The sequence below is a fragment of the Nomascus leucogenys genome, chromosome 18 (genome assembly GCF_006542625.1).
Source record: "Nomascus leucogenys isolate Asia chromosome 18, Asia_NLE_v1, whole genome shotgun sequence".
In the NCBI taxonomy this organism is placed as follows: Eukaryota; Metazoa; Chordata; class Mammalia; order Primates; family Hylobatidae; genus Nomascus; species Nomascus leucogenys.
This window is the reverse complement of record NC_044398.1, coordinates 87,403,273-87,420,446: the sequence shown is the minus strand read 5'-3', so window position 1 is coordinate 87,420,446 and position 17,174 is coordinate 87,403,273. Positions and strand designations below refer to the sequence as shown.

At 48.8% G+C, this 17,174-nt stretch overlaps 1 protein-coding gene across 1 annotated transcript in view; it reads left to right on the top strand.

Annotated features, from left to right (window-relative positions):
* Positions 1-16,886, top strand: part of ABCC1 (ATP binding cassette subfamily C member 1) — a 150,016-nt gene extending 133,130 nt beyond the window's left edge. Inside the window, exons 27-31 of the mRNA XM_030798043.1 lie at positions 5,493-5,639; positions 7,971-8,129; positions 10,040-10,206; positions 12,185-12,379; positions 15,007-16,886. Of these exons, the coding sequence (XP_030653903.1) occupies positions 5,493-5,639; positions 7,971-8,129; positions 10,040-10,206; positions 12,185-12,379; positions 15,007-15,115 (777 nt within the window). The 3' untranslated portion in view covers positions 15,116-16,886. The remainder of the gene's footprint in view (positions 1-5,492; positions 5,640-7,970; positions 8,130-10,039; positions 10,207-12,184; positions 12,380-15,006) is intronic.
* The last annotated feature ends 288 nt before the right edge of the window (positions 16,887-17,174 follow it).

The following is a 17,174-nucleotide window of genomic DNA, read 5'->3' as shown; positions in this document are numbered from 1 at the left end:
CTGTCTATCAGAAATAACCTTCCGTTATTTGTTATGAATTTGGTTTTTCTGTGTGTGAGATGGAGTCTCACTGTCACCCGGGCTGGAGTGCAAGGGCACAGTCGCGGCTCACTGCAACCTCTGCCTCCCAGGTTCAAGTAATTGTCCTGCCTCAGCCTCCCAAATAGTTGGGATTACTGGTGCCTGTCATCATGCCTGGCTAATTTTTGTATTTTTAGTAGAGATGGGGGTTTCACTAAGTTGGCCAGTCTGGTCTCGAACTCTTGACCTCAGGTGATCCGCCTGCCTCAGCCTCCCAAAGCGCTCGGATTACAGGCGTGAGCCACTGCGCCTGGCCTGTTATGTATTTGTATAGGGGACTCCTGTTATGGAAAATAATACTACTTTTCCATTTGTGATTGTAATAAATTTTCCTCTTAAGTTGAGAAGTTAAGTCTAAGTGACTGGATTAAGCATATTAAAACAACAAGAGAATGAGTACATGCATACTACACGAATAATTTAGCTGGGAAGTGTCCAAAGTTTGGGAAACTGCAGTTATTGAACCCCAGTCCCCTTTTTATAGATGGAGAAAAAGGGAGCCTGGGGAGGGACGGCGGCTGATCCAAGGTCCCACGTGGCTTGGTAGAACAGCTGGGACTAGGACCCATGCCTCCAGTCTTTGATGTGGTGTTGCCCTTAATAACTGCCTTCTTAGGCACTGAACACCAGCACGAGTAGGAACGCAGTGATAATAGATAATCACAATAATGCCTGGCGGCACCTCCACCCCACCATTAATGATAACAGGGACACACGTAGTGCCTTGTAGAATGTCAGGCCCATAGTTAAACGTTTAACACAGAGTAATGCACTCAGTCTTTACCCCGCTCTATGATTGATTTTTGAGACACGGTCTTACTCTTGCCTGGGCTGGAGTGTAGTGCAATCTCACTCACTGCCTCCCAGGCTCAAGTGATTCTCCTGCCTCAGCCTCCTGAGTGTCTGGGACCACGGGCGTACGCCATCACGCCCAACTGATTTTTGTATTTTTAGTAGAGATGGGATTTTGCCATGTTGCCCAGACTCGTCTCGATCTCCTGAGCTCAAGTCATCTGCCTGCCTTGGCATCCCAAAGTGCTGGGATTATAAGCGGGAGCCACCGTGCCCAGCCCAGCCCTATGATTTAGATGCTACTATTACTCCCATTTTACAGGTGAGGAAACTGAGACAAAAAGATGAAGTTACTTGCCCAAGATCACATGGCTGGTAAATGGCAGACCTAGGCATTGAGCCTGTGCCTCCTCAGAGACCCTATCCAGTGCCATGGGAGTCATGCTGCCCGGCCTCCTGAGGAGAGATGCCCCTTGGGAGTGAGACCAAGGCCTCCATAAGGTCTGTCCTCCTGAGGAATTCACAGAGTGACCTCTGCCCACTCCTTTAACATTCTGACTGGGTGAACCAAGTCCCATGTCACGGGTGAGCATTATAAGAATGGCGTGAGTGCCCCCGTGAGGAATCAAGGGTGTATTACACCGGCAGCTTCCAACTTGACGCTGAATTTATTTAATTCATTCACAGGGTATTTCATTAGGTTTTTTTTTTTTTTTTTTTTTTTTTTTTTTTTTTAGATGGAATTTGGCTTTTTTTTTTTTTTTTTTTTTTTTTTTGCCCAGGCTGGAATGCAGTGGCACGGTCTCAGGTCACTGCAACCTCCATCTCCTGGGTTCAAGTGATTCTCCTGCCTCAGCCTCCCAATTATCTAGGATTACAAGCACCTGCCACCGTGCCCAGCTAACTTATTTCATTAGTTTTTATAATAGCCTCATTGACATGTGAATTTCACATGCCATGCAATTCACTCAGTTAAAGCATGCAGTTTGATTGAATTCAGTTTTGGTTTTTTGTTTGAGACTTAAGTCTCGCTCCAGGCTGGAGTGCTGTGGCATGATCTCGGCTCACTGCAACCTCCACCTCCTGGGTTCAAGTGATTCTCAGCCTCCTGAGTAGCTGGGATTACAGGCGATTTTTGTATTTTTAGTAGAGACGGGATTTCACCATGTTGGCCCGGCTGGTCTCGAACTCCTGACCTCGTGATCCACCTGCCTCAGCCTCCCAAAGTGCTGAGATCACAGGTGTGAGCCACCACACCTGGCCTGAGTTCAGTTTTTAAAAGCATTTTACTTTTGACTGATATTTTTAGAAGGATTGTGTTTGACAAACCCAAGAGAAAGTAATTGTCCTCATTAGTCCTACCACTATTCTATATTTGCATGTATTTTTATATATAGATAGAAAGTTCCACATACTTCTCTCCATTCTGCTCACTGTTGTTATAGCATCTCCCCTTCAATTATGTACATAAATTATGAAATAGAGATATGCTTGTTGTTTTAAAAAAGAAAAAATCAATACAGGGCTGGACACAGTGGCCCACACCTGCAATCCCAGCACTTTGAGAGGCCATGGTGGGTGGATCACTTGAAGCCAGGAGTTCGAGACCAGCCTGGCCAACATGGTGATTCCCATCTCTACTAAAAATATAAAAATTAGCCGGGCATGGTGGCAGGTGCCTATAATCCCAGCTACTTGGGAGGCTGAGGTGGGAGGATCGCTGGAACCTGGGAGGTGGAGGTTGCAGTGAGCTGAGGTCACATCACTGCACTCCAGCCTCGGTGACAGAGTGAGACTCTGTCTCGAAAGACAAACAAAAAAAAAAACAAAGAAGTTTATGGTGGAGAAAGACAGTTTGTTCCTGTTCACCCCATTCCTCTCCTCTCCAGAGAGAGGCCCCATTAGCATTCGAGTGCATTTCTCCCAGAACTTTCCTGTGTGGATTCCCACATACCCCCACATGTTTGTTTGCTTGTTTCTTTTTCTTTTAACATAAGTGGGATCTACCTGTTATCCTGTGACACCTTTTCTTTAACCATGAGGCACCTTTGCATCCATGTATAGTAACAGTCACTGCCTCTAAGGGCTGCTGTGAGGCTCAGATGAAATCATGGGTCTCAAGTGCTGAGCAGAGCAACTTGCATTACTTGCATTGTAAGCGCTCAATAATAACACTTATTTTTTGGCCGGCATGGTGGCTCACGCCTGTAATCCCAGCACTTTGGGAGACCAAGGCAGATGGATCACTTGAGCCCAGGAGTTTGAGATGATCCTGGGCAACATGGTGAGACATCGTCTCTACAAAATAAAAAATAACACTTTTTGTTGTTGGCAGTGGCGGTGTTTTTTTTTGCTTTGTTTTGTTTTGTTTTTTGAGACAGAGAAGTCTTGCTCTGTCACCCAGGCTGGAGTGTAGTGGTTTTATGTTGGCTCAGTGCAACCTCTGCCTCCCAGATTCTAGTGATCCTCCTGTCTCAGCCTCCCAAGTAGCTGAGATTACAGGCTCCCAGCATCAGGCCCAGCTAATTTTTGTATTTTTAGTAGAGCCAGGGTTTCACCATGTTGGTCAGGCTGGTCTCAAACCCCTGACCTCAAGTGATCTGCCCGCCTCGGCCTCCCTAAGTACTGGGATTACAGGTGTGAGCCACCATGCCCGGCATTGCTGTTATTTTATAGCACATCCACAAAAGGGCTGAATGTCTTGCCTAAAAGGTGCCCAGTGTTTTCTTGTTATGTGCCCTCTGCAGTGCCCCTGAGCTTGGCCATGTGCTCTGCAGCCTGGTTCAGCACCTGTGTGTGCCCTGGAGGGGGATGTGCACTCCCTGAGGCTAAAACCACTGAACCTGGCCCAGGCCACATCCAGCTGTGGGCCTCAGGAAATGCTGAACTGAACCACTTTTCAGAAGGAGGGTTGTGTGTCCCTGGGCAAGTTACCGCCCCTCTCTGTGTGTCTCAGTCTCCTTGTGTGTAACCTGGGGATAATGAAAGGACCCCCCACATGGGATTGCTGTGAGGATTGGATGAGGCACTGTGATACAGCTGCTGCTTTTATTCTTGCCTTCCTGCCAGGGTGGGCAGCCAGGGTAACTCACTTTTATTCTCGTTGTCTGTCCAGAGAAGACCACTCATTTCATTGACTCCATTTATAAATACTTATTAAAAAAAATTTTTTTATCAAAAAGTAAGTTTTATTGGCATCTAAAAACAAAACTCACCCAACAGTGAAGCATACTTCAATATTTCTGTTATTGTTTTCTTGTTTCTTTTTTACTCAGTGTAGTGTGAGGAACGAATCACAAACATTTACTTCAGAGAAACAGAGACCATAGTGTAGATTTTATAGAATCACTTTTTAAAATCTCTGTATTGCGCTCCACAAATACCTAGAGCAAGTCTATGCATAAAATGTCACACTGTTCTCTAAACCTTAAAATTCTGCATCAGCCTAAAGATACGGATAAGATATACCTCCACTTGCTCTTTTGAAATGTATCTGTTACCTTGTCCAACCTAATGATAGTTACCTAAAAAATTCTTTCTTCCATATGAAGTATCTGACAAACTGTTACTCATTTCTTTGCCATTCAAAGAATTTGGGGGCAACATTTATATTTTATCAGAAAATTTTTTTAAAAGTTTATCATGTTCGTATTAAGATTAATGTCTGTGGCCGGGCATGGTGGCTCATGCCTGTAATCCCAGCACTTTGGGAGGTAGAGGTGGGCGGATCATGAGGCCAGGAGTTTCGAGACCAGCCTGGCCAACATGGTGAAACCACGTCTCTACTAAAAATACAAATATTAGCTGGGTGTAGTGGCGGGTGCCTGTAATCCCAGCTCCTCAGGAGGCTGAGGCAGGAGAATCGCTTGAACCTGGGAGGCAGAGATTGCAGTGAGCTGAGATTACAGCATGGCACTCCAGCCTGGGTGACAGAGCGAGACTCCATCTCAAAAAAAAAAAAGAACAATGTCTATACAAATCAGTTGTACAATTATTTTAAGACAAAGGTGAACGTGAACATCAGGTTAATTCTGGCAGACAAAAATGAACAACTGTGGTCCAGTCAGCCATTGTCTATGACACAGAGATGACAGCTTTACAGGAGGTATCTCTGACCCACTGAGTGATGATTATGTCCCCTCAGTTTCTGTGCCTTCTACCACTGGTTCACTTTCTATATCAGCACCCGTGTCATTCTTCTTTTTCATGTTCATAAATATGTATTGAACACCTGCTATGTGCTTCGAGCCCTGGGATACAGCAGTGAACAATTAGAGCCTGTCCTCATTGAGTGGATGGTGCAGTGGGCGTGGGAGACAGAATACACTCAAGCATACCAGCCCCGAGAGGGCTGGGGACAGGCAGTGCCCTGAAGGAGAAGGCAGCACGGGAGGGGACAGAGGGACACAGGGCTGGGAGGGCGCTCTGCATCGACCAGAGATCCACAGGATGCGAGGGGGTCATTTGGGGAAGAGCTTTCCAGGAAGGGCAACCCCCCAGTGCTGAGGCCTGGGAGGCCACCTTGGGCAGCAGAGTGAGTGAGAGGAGAGGTCGGGGGAGTCACAGCTTTACCGGATGGACTGGGAATTCCTTACTCTCTCCCTTCGCTGCGATCAAAGGCGCCCTGGCAAATCCAGGAGACAGCTCCGCCCAGCAGCTGGCCCCAGGTGGGCCGAGTGGAATTCCGGAACTACTGCCTGCGCTACCGAGAGGACCTGGACTTCGTTCTCAGGCACATCAATGTCACCATCAATGGGGGAGAAAAGGTGGGTACACATCGCCTCATTCCCCCACCCATTCCCAGTCGGGCACAGGGTGCCATCGGGCAGGTGAACCTAGCTGCGGCATCTCCCCAGTCACTCACGGCTCCACCCTCTGCTTGAATGGCTTTTCCGGGGGCCGGGAGTGGACTGTGGCAGTAAAAGCTGTTCAGAGCGCATCCAACTTGCAGAAGTGAAGGCTTTTAGGTAAACTGACAGCCCAAAGACCAAACGAGCCCCACAGATATGTTTTGGAAGATTTTTGTTGTTGTTGAGGCAGGGTCTTGCTCTGTTACCCAGGCTAGAGTGCAGTGGTGTGATCTCAGCCCCCTGCAGCGGCAGCCTCCCAAGTGGGGGGACTACACATGGTTGGGACTACAGGTGTATGCCACCACACCTGGCTAATTTTTGTATTTTTTGTAGAGACGGGGGTCCTACTATGTTGCCCAGGCTGATCTGAACTCTTGAGCTCAACCGATCCGCCCGCCTCAGCTTCCCAAAGTGCTGGGATTACAGGAATCAGCCACCATTCCTGGCCCCTGGAAGAAGCTTTTTGTTTTTTGGTTTTTTTTTTGAGATGGAGTCTTACTCTGTTGCCCAGGCCAGAGTGCAGGGCCCCGATCTCAGCTCACTGCAACTTCTGCCTCCTGGGTTCAAGTGATTCTCCAGCCTTAGCCTCCCGAGTAGCTGGGACTACAGGCATGCACCACCATGCTTAGCTAATTTTTATATTATTAGTAGAGATGGGGTTTTGCCATGTTGGCCAGGCTGGTCTTAAACTCCTGACCTCAACTGATCCACCCGCCTCAGCCTCCCCAAGTGCTGGGATTACAGGTTTGAGCCAGCGCACCCGGCCTGGAAGAAATTTGAGTAAGTTGCAAATACTGAAAAATCTGGAAGACTTAATCTAAAAATTTATTTTCTGCTTTTTTTTGGAAGATCAGAACATCTGGCAACATCAGGTCAATCCTCCCCCGCCTGGCTCTTTCTAGTCAACCCGTGAGCCTCCTGGTTCACCCCAGTCCCTCCCTGTCCCATTCAGTGCCTAGTTGGCCCCTCCAAGACATTAGAATTTGTGATCTCTAGAATAAGGTGTCACCATCCCTTCTAGGGGATGGCTCAAGGGAAGTGAGAAATTGTCAGAATTTTGGAATCTTTTCTTGGTTCCGAGCTGCTCTTGGAAGAGGTTCCTTGACCTGAGTGATACCCTTAGACTGTCCTCTGGAATCGGTCTGAGAGTCTTCCTGGCCATTTGCTGGGGGACAAGGCTGCTTTCACCTCTGAACATATGGACTTAGTGAACTGTTCTGCGTCCCTCTCACAAAGCTCAGAACATTCTGTTCCCAGCAGATAATTTCTGAGTTACAGAGAAGAGCAGGGTGGGTGATGTTCTTGCTGTCTTTGTTTTGTTTTGAGACAGGGTCTCTGTCACCCAGGCTGGAGTCCAGTGGTGCTATTTCGGCTCACTGCAACCTCTGTCCCCCGGGTTCAAGTGATTCTCCTGCCTCAGTCTCCCGAATATCTGGGACTACAGGTGCATGCCACCATGCCTGGCTAATTTTTGTAATTTTAGTAGAGATGGGGTTTTACCATGTTGGCCAGGCTGGTCTCGAACTCCTGACCTTCTGTGATCCACCCGCCTCGGCCTCTCAAAGTGCTGGGACTACAGGCATGAGCCACCGCGCCCCAGCCCTTGTTGAGTCTTTATGGCTTATCTCACATCATGAGAATTTTTCCACGCATGCTGCTCTCTGACGCCCCTGTAGGAGGGAAGAGGAAGCCCACCTCTCAAGAGCCGGGCAGGAAGGGGAGAATTGGAGATGAGGAACGTCATCCATTGGCCATTAGCTAGAGAACCTAGTTCCTTCAAGAGAGGATGCATGGAGACCAGGTCATAGCAAAGGGCCGGAAGATCTGCCTGAATCTTGCAGATATTTCAACAACTCGTGATGGGAAACTCACCATCAAAGATGTGAAAAACAGAGTGGGGAAATGAGGAAATGCCTGATTATTACTTAACAGTGACTTGAGTCTAAACAAATGGGCTTTGTTGGAAATTCCTTCTGTCTCTTCTCTATCTCTTTTGAGGTCTCTAGTAACTTATAAAAAGCTGAGTCATTCCTTTCAGGAGCTTGGCAAAGGGAAGAGAGTCCTTCTTGACCTTCGGCCAAAACACCCTTAAAGGAGTGTCTCTGGGCAGTGCGCGAGGGAGAGGGCTGTGGGGTTGGGTCGACCAGATGACTGATGCCTGAGGTGGGGCCGAGATGAGGGCACTTGGGGCAGGGACAAGTCCAGGTGCCAGCATTCCCACCACACCTGGGCCCTTCTGTCCTGCAGGTCGGCATCGTGGGGCGGACGGGAGCTGGGAAGTCGTCCCTGACCCTGGGCTTATTTCGGATCAATGAGTCTGCCGAAGGAGAAATCATCATCGACGGCATCAACATCGCCAAGATCGGCCTGCACGACCTCCGCTTCAAGATCACCATCATTCCCCAGGTGGGGTCTGGGTGCGGCCCAGGGGGTGAGCCCGAGCTGGCAAGCCCTGTGGTTGCACTGACAGGTGATGTATGTATATTTTGGGGGCAAACATACATTTGGCCTTACTTTCGTCGTTTTTTTTTTGTTTTTTCTGAAACAGGGTCTCGCTCTGTTGGCCAGAGTGGAGTGTGCTGGTGCAGTCTCAGCTCACTGCAGCCTCCATCTCCCAGGCTCAAGCGATTCTCCCACCCAAGCCTCCTGAGTAGGCAGGACTACAGGCACATGCCACCACACCCAGCTAAATTTTTTTTGTATTTTTTGTGGAGATGGGGTTTCACCATGTTGCCCAGGCTGCTCTTGAATTCCTGGGCTCAAACGATCCACCCACCTTGGCCTCCAAAAGTGCTGGGATTATGGGCGTGAGCCACCGCACCTGGCCTTCATTGTTTTTATAGAAGTTAGGCTATGCTGCTGCTTCCCTGAATTTTCTCTTAGCATATGATTAACAAGGTGGGAATTAACTGACTATCAGTCCCGACTTCTTGTTCCCTCAAGGGTAGTTTCGGAGCATCTAGAAAAATCGAGAAAGACACCGTCTTCTCTCTCTGCTGCCAGAGTCAGACTGAGAATCTCTAACCCTTCCAAGAGCTAGACAAGAAATAAGACTTTTTAATTTTTGATTCATGGGTGCACCTGCAGGGTTGTTACATGGGTATGTCGTGTGATGCTGACACTTCGGCTTCTGTGGATCTCATCACCCAACTATTGAACAAAGTACCCGAGAGAGAGTTTCTCAACCATTACCCTCCTCCATCTGTCCCCACTTTTGGAGGATCCGGTGTCTATCGTTTCCATCTTTACACCCATGAGTACCCAGAGTTTAGCTCCCACTTATAAGTGAGAACATGCCGTATTTGGTAAGAAATAAGGGTTTCCTTTTTCTTAATTTTTCTTTCTTTTTTTTTTATTCAAGTGATTCTCCTGCCTCACCTTCCCAAATAGCTGGGATTACAGGCACTCACCACCACGCCGGGCTAGTTTTTCTATTTTTAATTGAGACGGGCTTTCACCATGTTGGCCAGGCTGGTCTCAAACTCCTGACCTCAAGTGATCTGCCTGCCTCAGACTCCCATAGTGCTGGGATTACAGGGGTGAGCCAACATGCCTGGCTGAAATAAGGATTTTCTAGACCAGTCGCCACAGGTGGATTCCTTAATATGTTGCCTTTTAGTGTAATCTTCCGTAAAGTGTCTTAGAAGAGTCTCTTTTGCAGTTGGATGACAGGGGAGAATCCACAGGACTTTACTGTTAGGAATCACCTGTGCTGCATCTCATTTCTGGAGGTTCTCAACCCACTTGGATATTGAAGGCTGTAGGAAGTTGTATGGAAAGGAAATCTGTTTTATTCTGCCAAACTCAGACTTTCCAGACCTTTTTTTTTTTCCCACTATTAAGGAAATTTTTTTTTTTTTTTTTTTTTTTTTGGAGACAGAGTCTCACTCTGTCACCCAGGCTGGAATGCAGTGGCACAGTCTTGGCTCACTGTAACTTCCATCTCCCAGGTTCAAGTGATTCTCCTGCCTCAGTCTCCTGAGTAGCTGGGACTACAGGTGTGCACCACCATGCCCAGCTAATTTTTGTATTTTTAGTAGAGACAGGGTTTCGCCATGTTGGCCGGGCTGGTTTCGAACTCCTGACCTCAAGTGATCCGCTTGCCTCGGCCTGACAAAGTGCTGGGATTATAGGCGTGAACCACTGTACCTGGCCTTTTTCTCCATTATTAACATCTCCAGAAATAGTGATTCCAAGGAGCTCTGACACCCCACCTTCAGCAGTCCTGGCCAGAAGTCCTTAGGCCTCACCTCGTCTCCATCCATGTCATCTTGACACAGGCGTCACATACCATCTGCTCTCTTCTCTCTGAACAGGACCCTGTTTTGTTTTCGGGTTCCCTCCGCATGAACCTGGACCCATTCAGCCAGTACTCGGACGAAGAAGTCTGGACGTCCCTGGAGCTGGCCCACCTGAAGGACTTCGTGTCAGCCCTTCCTGACAAGCTGGAGCACGAATGTGCAGAAGGCGGGGAGAACCTCAGGTAGGCGGGGGTGAACAGGGAGACACCGGATAAGGTGTCCTAGGCGCCACCTCGGTAGGGGGGTTTGAAGATTCTGTCCAGATCTGTGTCAGACCTGGATTTGAGTCCCAGATGACCATTTGTTCCTTCACCTCTTGGAGCCTCAGTTTCTGTATCTGTATCTGTAAAATGGGTCTTAATCCAGGCTCTTTGTACCATGAGGTAGAATAACCAGGATGACCAGTACATTTCATTTTATACACACCAGCTCCATTCAGTTGACAATAGCTGTCAGTTGTTAAACTATGGAAAGTGTTCTGTACCAGTTGGTCACTAGCACTGCTCTGAGCCCCCAAGTCCCCATGCACTACCCCAGCTGTCTTGGTCCTTCTACCAGGATCCTGGAGCTTTGTCCATGACCCAGCAACTAAAGCATTAATGCCTGGCACACCAGCGGAACCTCTGGGGTCCCGCTTTGGTGGTGTTTGCTAGTGTCTGGTTCTGGTTCTGTTGTCCATCTCCATGACAACCAACCATAAAGCCTCAGGCACGTTCAACCTTAAAGCAATGATCATTGCTTCCATATGAGGGCAGTCAGCCAGGTGGCTATGCTGATCTCGGCTGGGCTCACATGCATGTCTAGGGGTCAGCTGGCTGTTGGCCTCAGGTGGGGCAAGAAGGGTATGTTCCGTGCATCCCTCATTCTCCAGCAGACCAGCTTGGGTATGTTGTCATGGCGATGGCAGGGGCACAAGAGCGTGCAAGCCCCTGTTGCATATGACAGTATTCTTTTGGCTGGCCTTAAGTTTGCCGGTGTCCCATTGGCCAAAGCAAGGTACATGTCTGAGTGCAGAGCCACCTCTCATGGCCCCACAGTTGGATAGGGATGCATGGATATGAGGCCTTTTTTTTTTTTTTTTTTGATATGGGGGGTCTCACTCTGTCACCCAGGCTAGAGTGCAGTGGTGCAATGTCATCTGCAACCTCCGCCCCCAGGCTTAAGCAGTTGTCCTGCCTCTGCCTCCCAAGTAGCTGGGGTGCCTGCCACCATGCCCAGTTAATTTTTGCATTTTTAGTAGAGTTGGGGTATCACCACATTGTCCAGGCTAGTCTCGAACTCCTGGCCTCAAGTGATCCGCCCGCCTTAGCTTCACAAAGTGCTGGGATTCTAGGTGTGAGCCACTGTGCCCAGCTTTTTTTTTTTTTTTTTAAAGAGACAGTGTCGGCTGGGCGCGGTGGCTCATGCTTATAATCCCAGCACTTTGGGAGGCTGAGGTGGGCGGATCACGAGGTCAGGAGATCGAGACCATGGTGAAACCCCGTCTCTACTAAAAAAAAAAATACAAAAAATTAGCCGGGCATGGTGGTGGGTGCCTGTAGTCCCAGCTTCTCGGACAGGCTGAGGCAGGAGAATGGCGTGAACCCGGGAGGCGGAGCTTGCAGTGAGCCGAGATTGCGCCACTGCACTCCAGCCTGGGCGACAGAGCGAGACTCTGTCTCAAAAAAAAAAAAAAAAAAAAAGAGACGGTGTCTCACTCTGTCGCCTAGGCTGGAGTACAGTGGATTGATCTCGGACTCTAACTCCTGGACTCAAGCAATCCTGCCTCAGCCTCCCGAGTAACTGGGACTACAGGAGCATGCCACCACACCCAGCTAATTTATTTTTGTTTTTGGAGAGATGGGGGTCTTGCTTTGTTGCCCAGGCTGTTCTCAAATTCCTGGCTTCAAGCTATCCTCCCACCTCAGCCTCCCAAAGTGCTCGGATTGTAGGTGTGAGCCGCTGTTTTGAGAATGATTCTGAACCTGCATCTTGCTGAATAGGAGATGTGCTCTGACTGATTAGTGATGTCTGCTGCAGACAAAGATGTTGGGAGTGGACGTGCTTTCCTGGTCAAGCAACATAGAGTGTCTCCTTTCACTTCTCCCAGCCTGGGCCTAGGTTCAGAGTCAGGGGTGGTTTGACCCAACAGTATCTCCTGGTCTTTTTCTTCTGGTCAAGTGTTGGGCAGCGCCAGCTTGTGTGCCTAGCCCGGGCCCTGCTTAGGAAGACGAAGATCCTTGTGTTGGATGAGGCCACAGCAGCCGTGGACCTGGAAACGGACGACCTCATCCAGTCCACCATCCGGACACAGTTCGAGGACTGCACCGTCCTCACCATCGCCCATCGGCTCAACACCATCATGGACTACACAAGGTGATGCCCCTGGCACAATGGCCTCTAGGCTTTGGGAGTTTGCCTTACTCACTGGCTCACTCACTCATTCGTTCATTCATTCAATACTGTCCTTATCCCTAGTGACAGCCCCAGTGGGTGGATCCTCTTCGTCCTGGATGGTGCCAGCTATTTCTTTTTTTTTTTTTTTTTTTTTTGAGACAGAGTCTCGCTCCATCTCCCAGGCTGGAGTGCAGTGGTGTGATCTCGGCTCACTGCAACCTCTGCCTCTGGGGTTCAAGCATTTCTCCTGCCTCAGCCTCTGGAATAGCTGGAACTACGGGAATGTGCCACCACGCCCATCTAACTTGTATATTTTTACTAGTGACAGGGTTTTGCCATGTTGGCCAGGCTGGTCTTGAACTCCTGACTTCAGGCAATCTGCCTGCCTCCACCTCCCACAGTGCTGGGATTACAGGCATGAACTGCTGTGCCCGGTGGTACCAGGTATTTCTAATATCATCCAGTCATTCATTCCCTCAGTGTATCTGCATAGCGCACCTGCCGTGTCCTAGACATTGGGGACTCTGTAGGCTCCTGTCAGACAAGGTCCCTGCCTCTAGGACCAAGTAGCTTATTAGATGGAGGAGACAAAAACTATACAGAGCAACAAACCAACAGGATTCCAGAGGGCAGCAGGTGCTGGGAAGGACACTTGCCAAGGAGACCGGATAGCGAGTGCCAGGCAGGGCCATTGTTTTCATTGAGCACTGCAGGCCCAGTGCCTGGGGCCCACAAAAAGGTTTTATTTTATTTTTTTTAAAAATCAGAAGCAGGCCAGGTGCGGTGGCTCATGCCTGTAATCCCAGCACTTTGGGAGGCTGAGGCGGCAGATCACCTGAGGTCAGTAGTTTGAGACCAGCCTGGCCAACATGGTGAGACCTTGTCCTCATTAAAAATACCAAAATTAGCCAAGTGTGGTGGTGCGCGCCTATAATCCCAGGTACTTGGGAGGCTGAGGAAGGAGAATTGCTTGAACCTGGGAGGTGGAGGTTGCAGTGAGCTGAGATTGTGCCACTGCAGTCCAGCCTGGGCAGCAGAGTGAGACTCCATCTCAAAAAAAAAATGAATGTAATCCAACCTGGCTTTTATTTATACCAACACAGTCATAAGACAGAATTTCTAGCATGTCGTGTGGAGAAAGCCGCCTCCGCAGGCATCAGTGCCGGGGGCCACAAAAGTCAGAATGTGGCCGTAGTGCCAGGGTCTTGGGGGTTTTGAGTTTTGCATGGGTCATCTCTGAAGAGGTGACATTTTAGCTGAGACCTGGACAATGAAAAGGAGTCAGCCTTGAGAAGATCTGGGACAGCGATCTGCAACCTTGTTCTTAAGGGCCGGGGTAGTTTCAGCTTTGTGGGCCACATGGCCTCTCAGCCACTTGACTCCAGTGTTGCCGTGTGAAAGCAGTCATAGATAGTGCACAAATGAATGAGCATGGCTATGTTCCAATAAAACTTTATTCATAAAAACAGGCAAGGGGTCAGATTTGGCCTGCAGGCCACAGTTTGCCAACCTTTGATCTAAAGGAAGAACGTTCTAGGCAGCCGGTACAGTCGAATATAAAAATGAATGCGCTTAATGAATTTGAAGGCTAGCATGAGGAGGCCATTGTACCTAGAGGTTGGAATTGAGCAGATGGGGGCAGGAGATGAGGCCAGAAAGGTAGGCAGGGGCGAGATCTTAGAGCACCATGTAACCACGGTGAGAAGCTTGGAACTTATTCTAAGAGCCCTATAAAGCCATTGGAAGGTGTTAAGCAGGGGAGTGACATGAGTTTCTATTTCATTTTATATATTTATTTTTGAGACAGGGTCTCACCCTGTCGCCCAGGCTGGAGTGCAGTGGTGGGATCACAGCTCAGTGCGGCCTCAAGCGATCCTCCTGCCTCAGCCTTCCAAAGTGCTGGGATTACAGGCGTGAGTCTCTGCACCCAGCTGACATGATGTTTCTAGTTCACTGAGTACCACCTACTAAGTGGCAGATGCTGAGTTGGTGCTTTTGAAATATAGGACATAGAAATGAGGACAGAAGTGGGCAGTGTCAAATCTTATAGGACCTAAAATATTAGGGGTCAGCCAACTATGGCCCACAGGCCATAGATCTGGCCCCCTGCGTGTTTTTATGAATAAAGTTTTATTGGCACACAGCCACATCTGTTCATTTTCCTGTTGTCTCTGGCAGCTTTCACACCATAAATACAGCAGAGATGCGTAGTTGTAACAGAAACCATATGGCCTGCAGAGCCTGAAGTATTTACTATCTGGCCTTTTTCAGAAAAATGTTGCCAATCCTTATTGTAGACTATGGTAAGATCTTTTTATTTTACTCTGAATGTAATGGAACAGTGCATGTGAACAGTCAACACTGTTAATACTGTTCCCACCATGATTGATGTGGGGTAGATATTAAGGAGGTGGCCTCATGGGAATTTGACATTGACTAGAAATAGAGATTGAGGGTGAGCAGCCAGCTGGAAGGTACTGCACCAGTCCTAGCAACAAGTGTTAGGGGCCTGACCGAAGCAGTGACTTGTCCAGGTCAGTTGTCCCAGGGGCACGAGGTGCTCACCCCTCCCCTTCCCCTCATGTCTGTATCCCCTCTCCCGACAGGGTGATCGTCTTGGACAAAGGAGAAATCCAGGAGTACGGCGCCCCATCGGACCTCCTGCAGCAGAGAGGTCTTTTCTACAGCATGGCCAAAGATGCCGGCTTGGTGTGAGCCCCAGAGCTGGCATATCTGGTCAGAACTGCAGGGCCTACATGCCAGCGCCCAGGGAGGAGTCAGTACCCCTGGGAAACCAAGCCTCCCACACTGAAACCAAAACATAAAAACCAAACCCAGACAACCAAAACATACTCAAAGCAGCAGCCACCGCCATCCAGTCCCCTGCCTGGAACTTGCTATGAAGACACAGGAGAGACAGAGATGCGAACCGCCCACAACACGCACACCCTTGCCCATGGTGCCCTGAGACACACACACAGCCTCACGCCCCCGGGAATGCAAGTGGTTTCCTGGTGCTTCCCACGGAGGAGTTTTGGCAGCCAGACTTCTGGAGGAATTGGTTGTATAGAAGATCCTAGTGACCAAATCCAGCCCACTGCCTCGGATCTCTCCAGCCGAAGTCTGTGGACTGCAAGTCTTTGCGATGGTTCTGGCTCCCATCACCTCTAACATCCTTGTCTGGGTCCACCAGGAATGCTTCATTTCCTTGGGGCTACAGTTTTGTGGTTGAGGGGCCTGGAGAAAATCATTCTCTCTCCTTGGCAGTGTCCCAGGGCCCTAGATGGTCCTCTTACCAACATCTGGTCTTCCAGGCACTCAAAAGCTGGGAACCAGCATCTCAGCTCCGGCTCTACCAGTTCTTGTTTCGGGCCAGAGGCAGCCTCTGCACTCCCATGCCTGTCCTCCTGGAAGGGACCTGGTTGGACTAACCTGGACCTGGAACTGTAGGGCCAGGGGATTGTCTCAGGGCTGACGTTCCACCTGGGGCTCCCCTCCCCACCCACCCCCACTCCAGGCTTTCCCTTGCTTTTTTCTTTCGTTCAACATTGTAAGAACAATCAACGCTGTTATTACTGTTCCCACCATGATTGATGGGGGTAAATATTAAGGAGATGGGCTCATGGGAATTTGACCTTGACTAGAAATTGAGAGCGAGCAACCAGCTGGAAGGTACTATGCCAGTCCTAGCAGAAAAATGTGTTAGGGGCCTGGCCCAAAGCGATGTTGGTTGCTTACAGTGTTGATTGATTTTGTTCTTTTTTCTTACTGCCTCTTTTCTTTCCCTCTCATGGTACCTGCTCATGGTTATGAAGCTTTCAAAGTAAAGAACACGAAATACCTCCCAAGTATTACCAGTGGGTACCAAAAAAATGTCCCCTTGAGTCTTTGTTTTTAGATTTTAATTCTCTCCCTTGGCATCTGGTTAGCCCCCAGGGGGGCAGCATTGTGGAGAACTTGACATTTAGTTACTGATGCTCTTCCAGGACACGAAAAGAACCCATCTTTGAATATCAATGATTTTTTTTTTTTTTTAAGTACTGTTCCGGGGAGAAAAACAGTCTCAAAACTTGAACTTCTTGGGAAGAGAAGTGTTGGGCTGAGAAGTAACATTCCCAGGAAATAGTGAGAAGATCGCCCTGCGTTTGACCGTTTTGGTCTCTGTGTTCCTGAAAGAAAACGGAGAAGCAGCATCTTTTAAAGCCTGTTCTTTAAGGTATCTCGGTTAGAGCCCAAAGTGAAATCCAGAAAGCAGCCAGAGCTGACGGCTGCCCCAAGACTCATACTTGCTAAGAATTACGTTGCCGACTTCAAACCCAGAGAGCATCTTTCTTTTAGGTGAAAACACATATATTTATTTTTTGTAAGTTATACCATTCTTTCACATTAGATAAACCAAGTTTTGGGGGATCCTTTTGTAATGACTTACACTGGAAATGCGAACATTTGCAGTAAAATATATATATCTATATATCTATATATTTTATTTCTTTCTAAAGAATGGTTCCCTTTGGGGCCTCGGCGAGGGCTCCAGCCATGTCCACTGAAGGGTCAGGATGTGGCATCTTCCTGTTTCTGTTCTTTCCTTTTGACAACAAGTTGCCTCTAGTGGGAGCTGTTGCCAGAAAGGGCAAGTCCTAGAGATCACTAGTCAGATGGGCTTTAGTGGGAAGGCGTGACAGCCGCAAGGTGGACGGAGCCCAGGCTTTGGGGTCGGACAGACCCTGGCTTGAGTCTTGCTCTTGTCATTCGCTGTTTGTGTGACCCTGTGAAA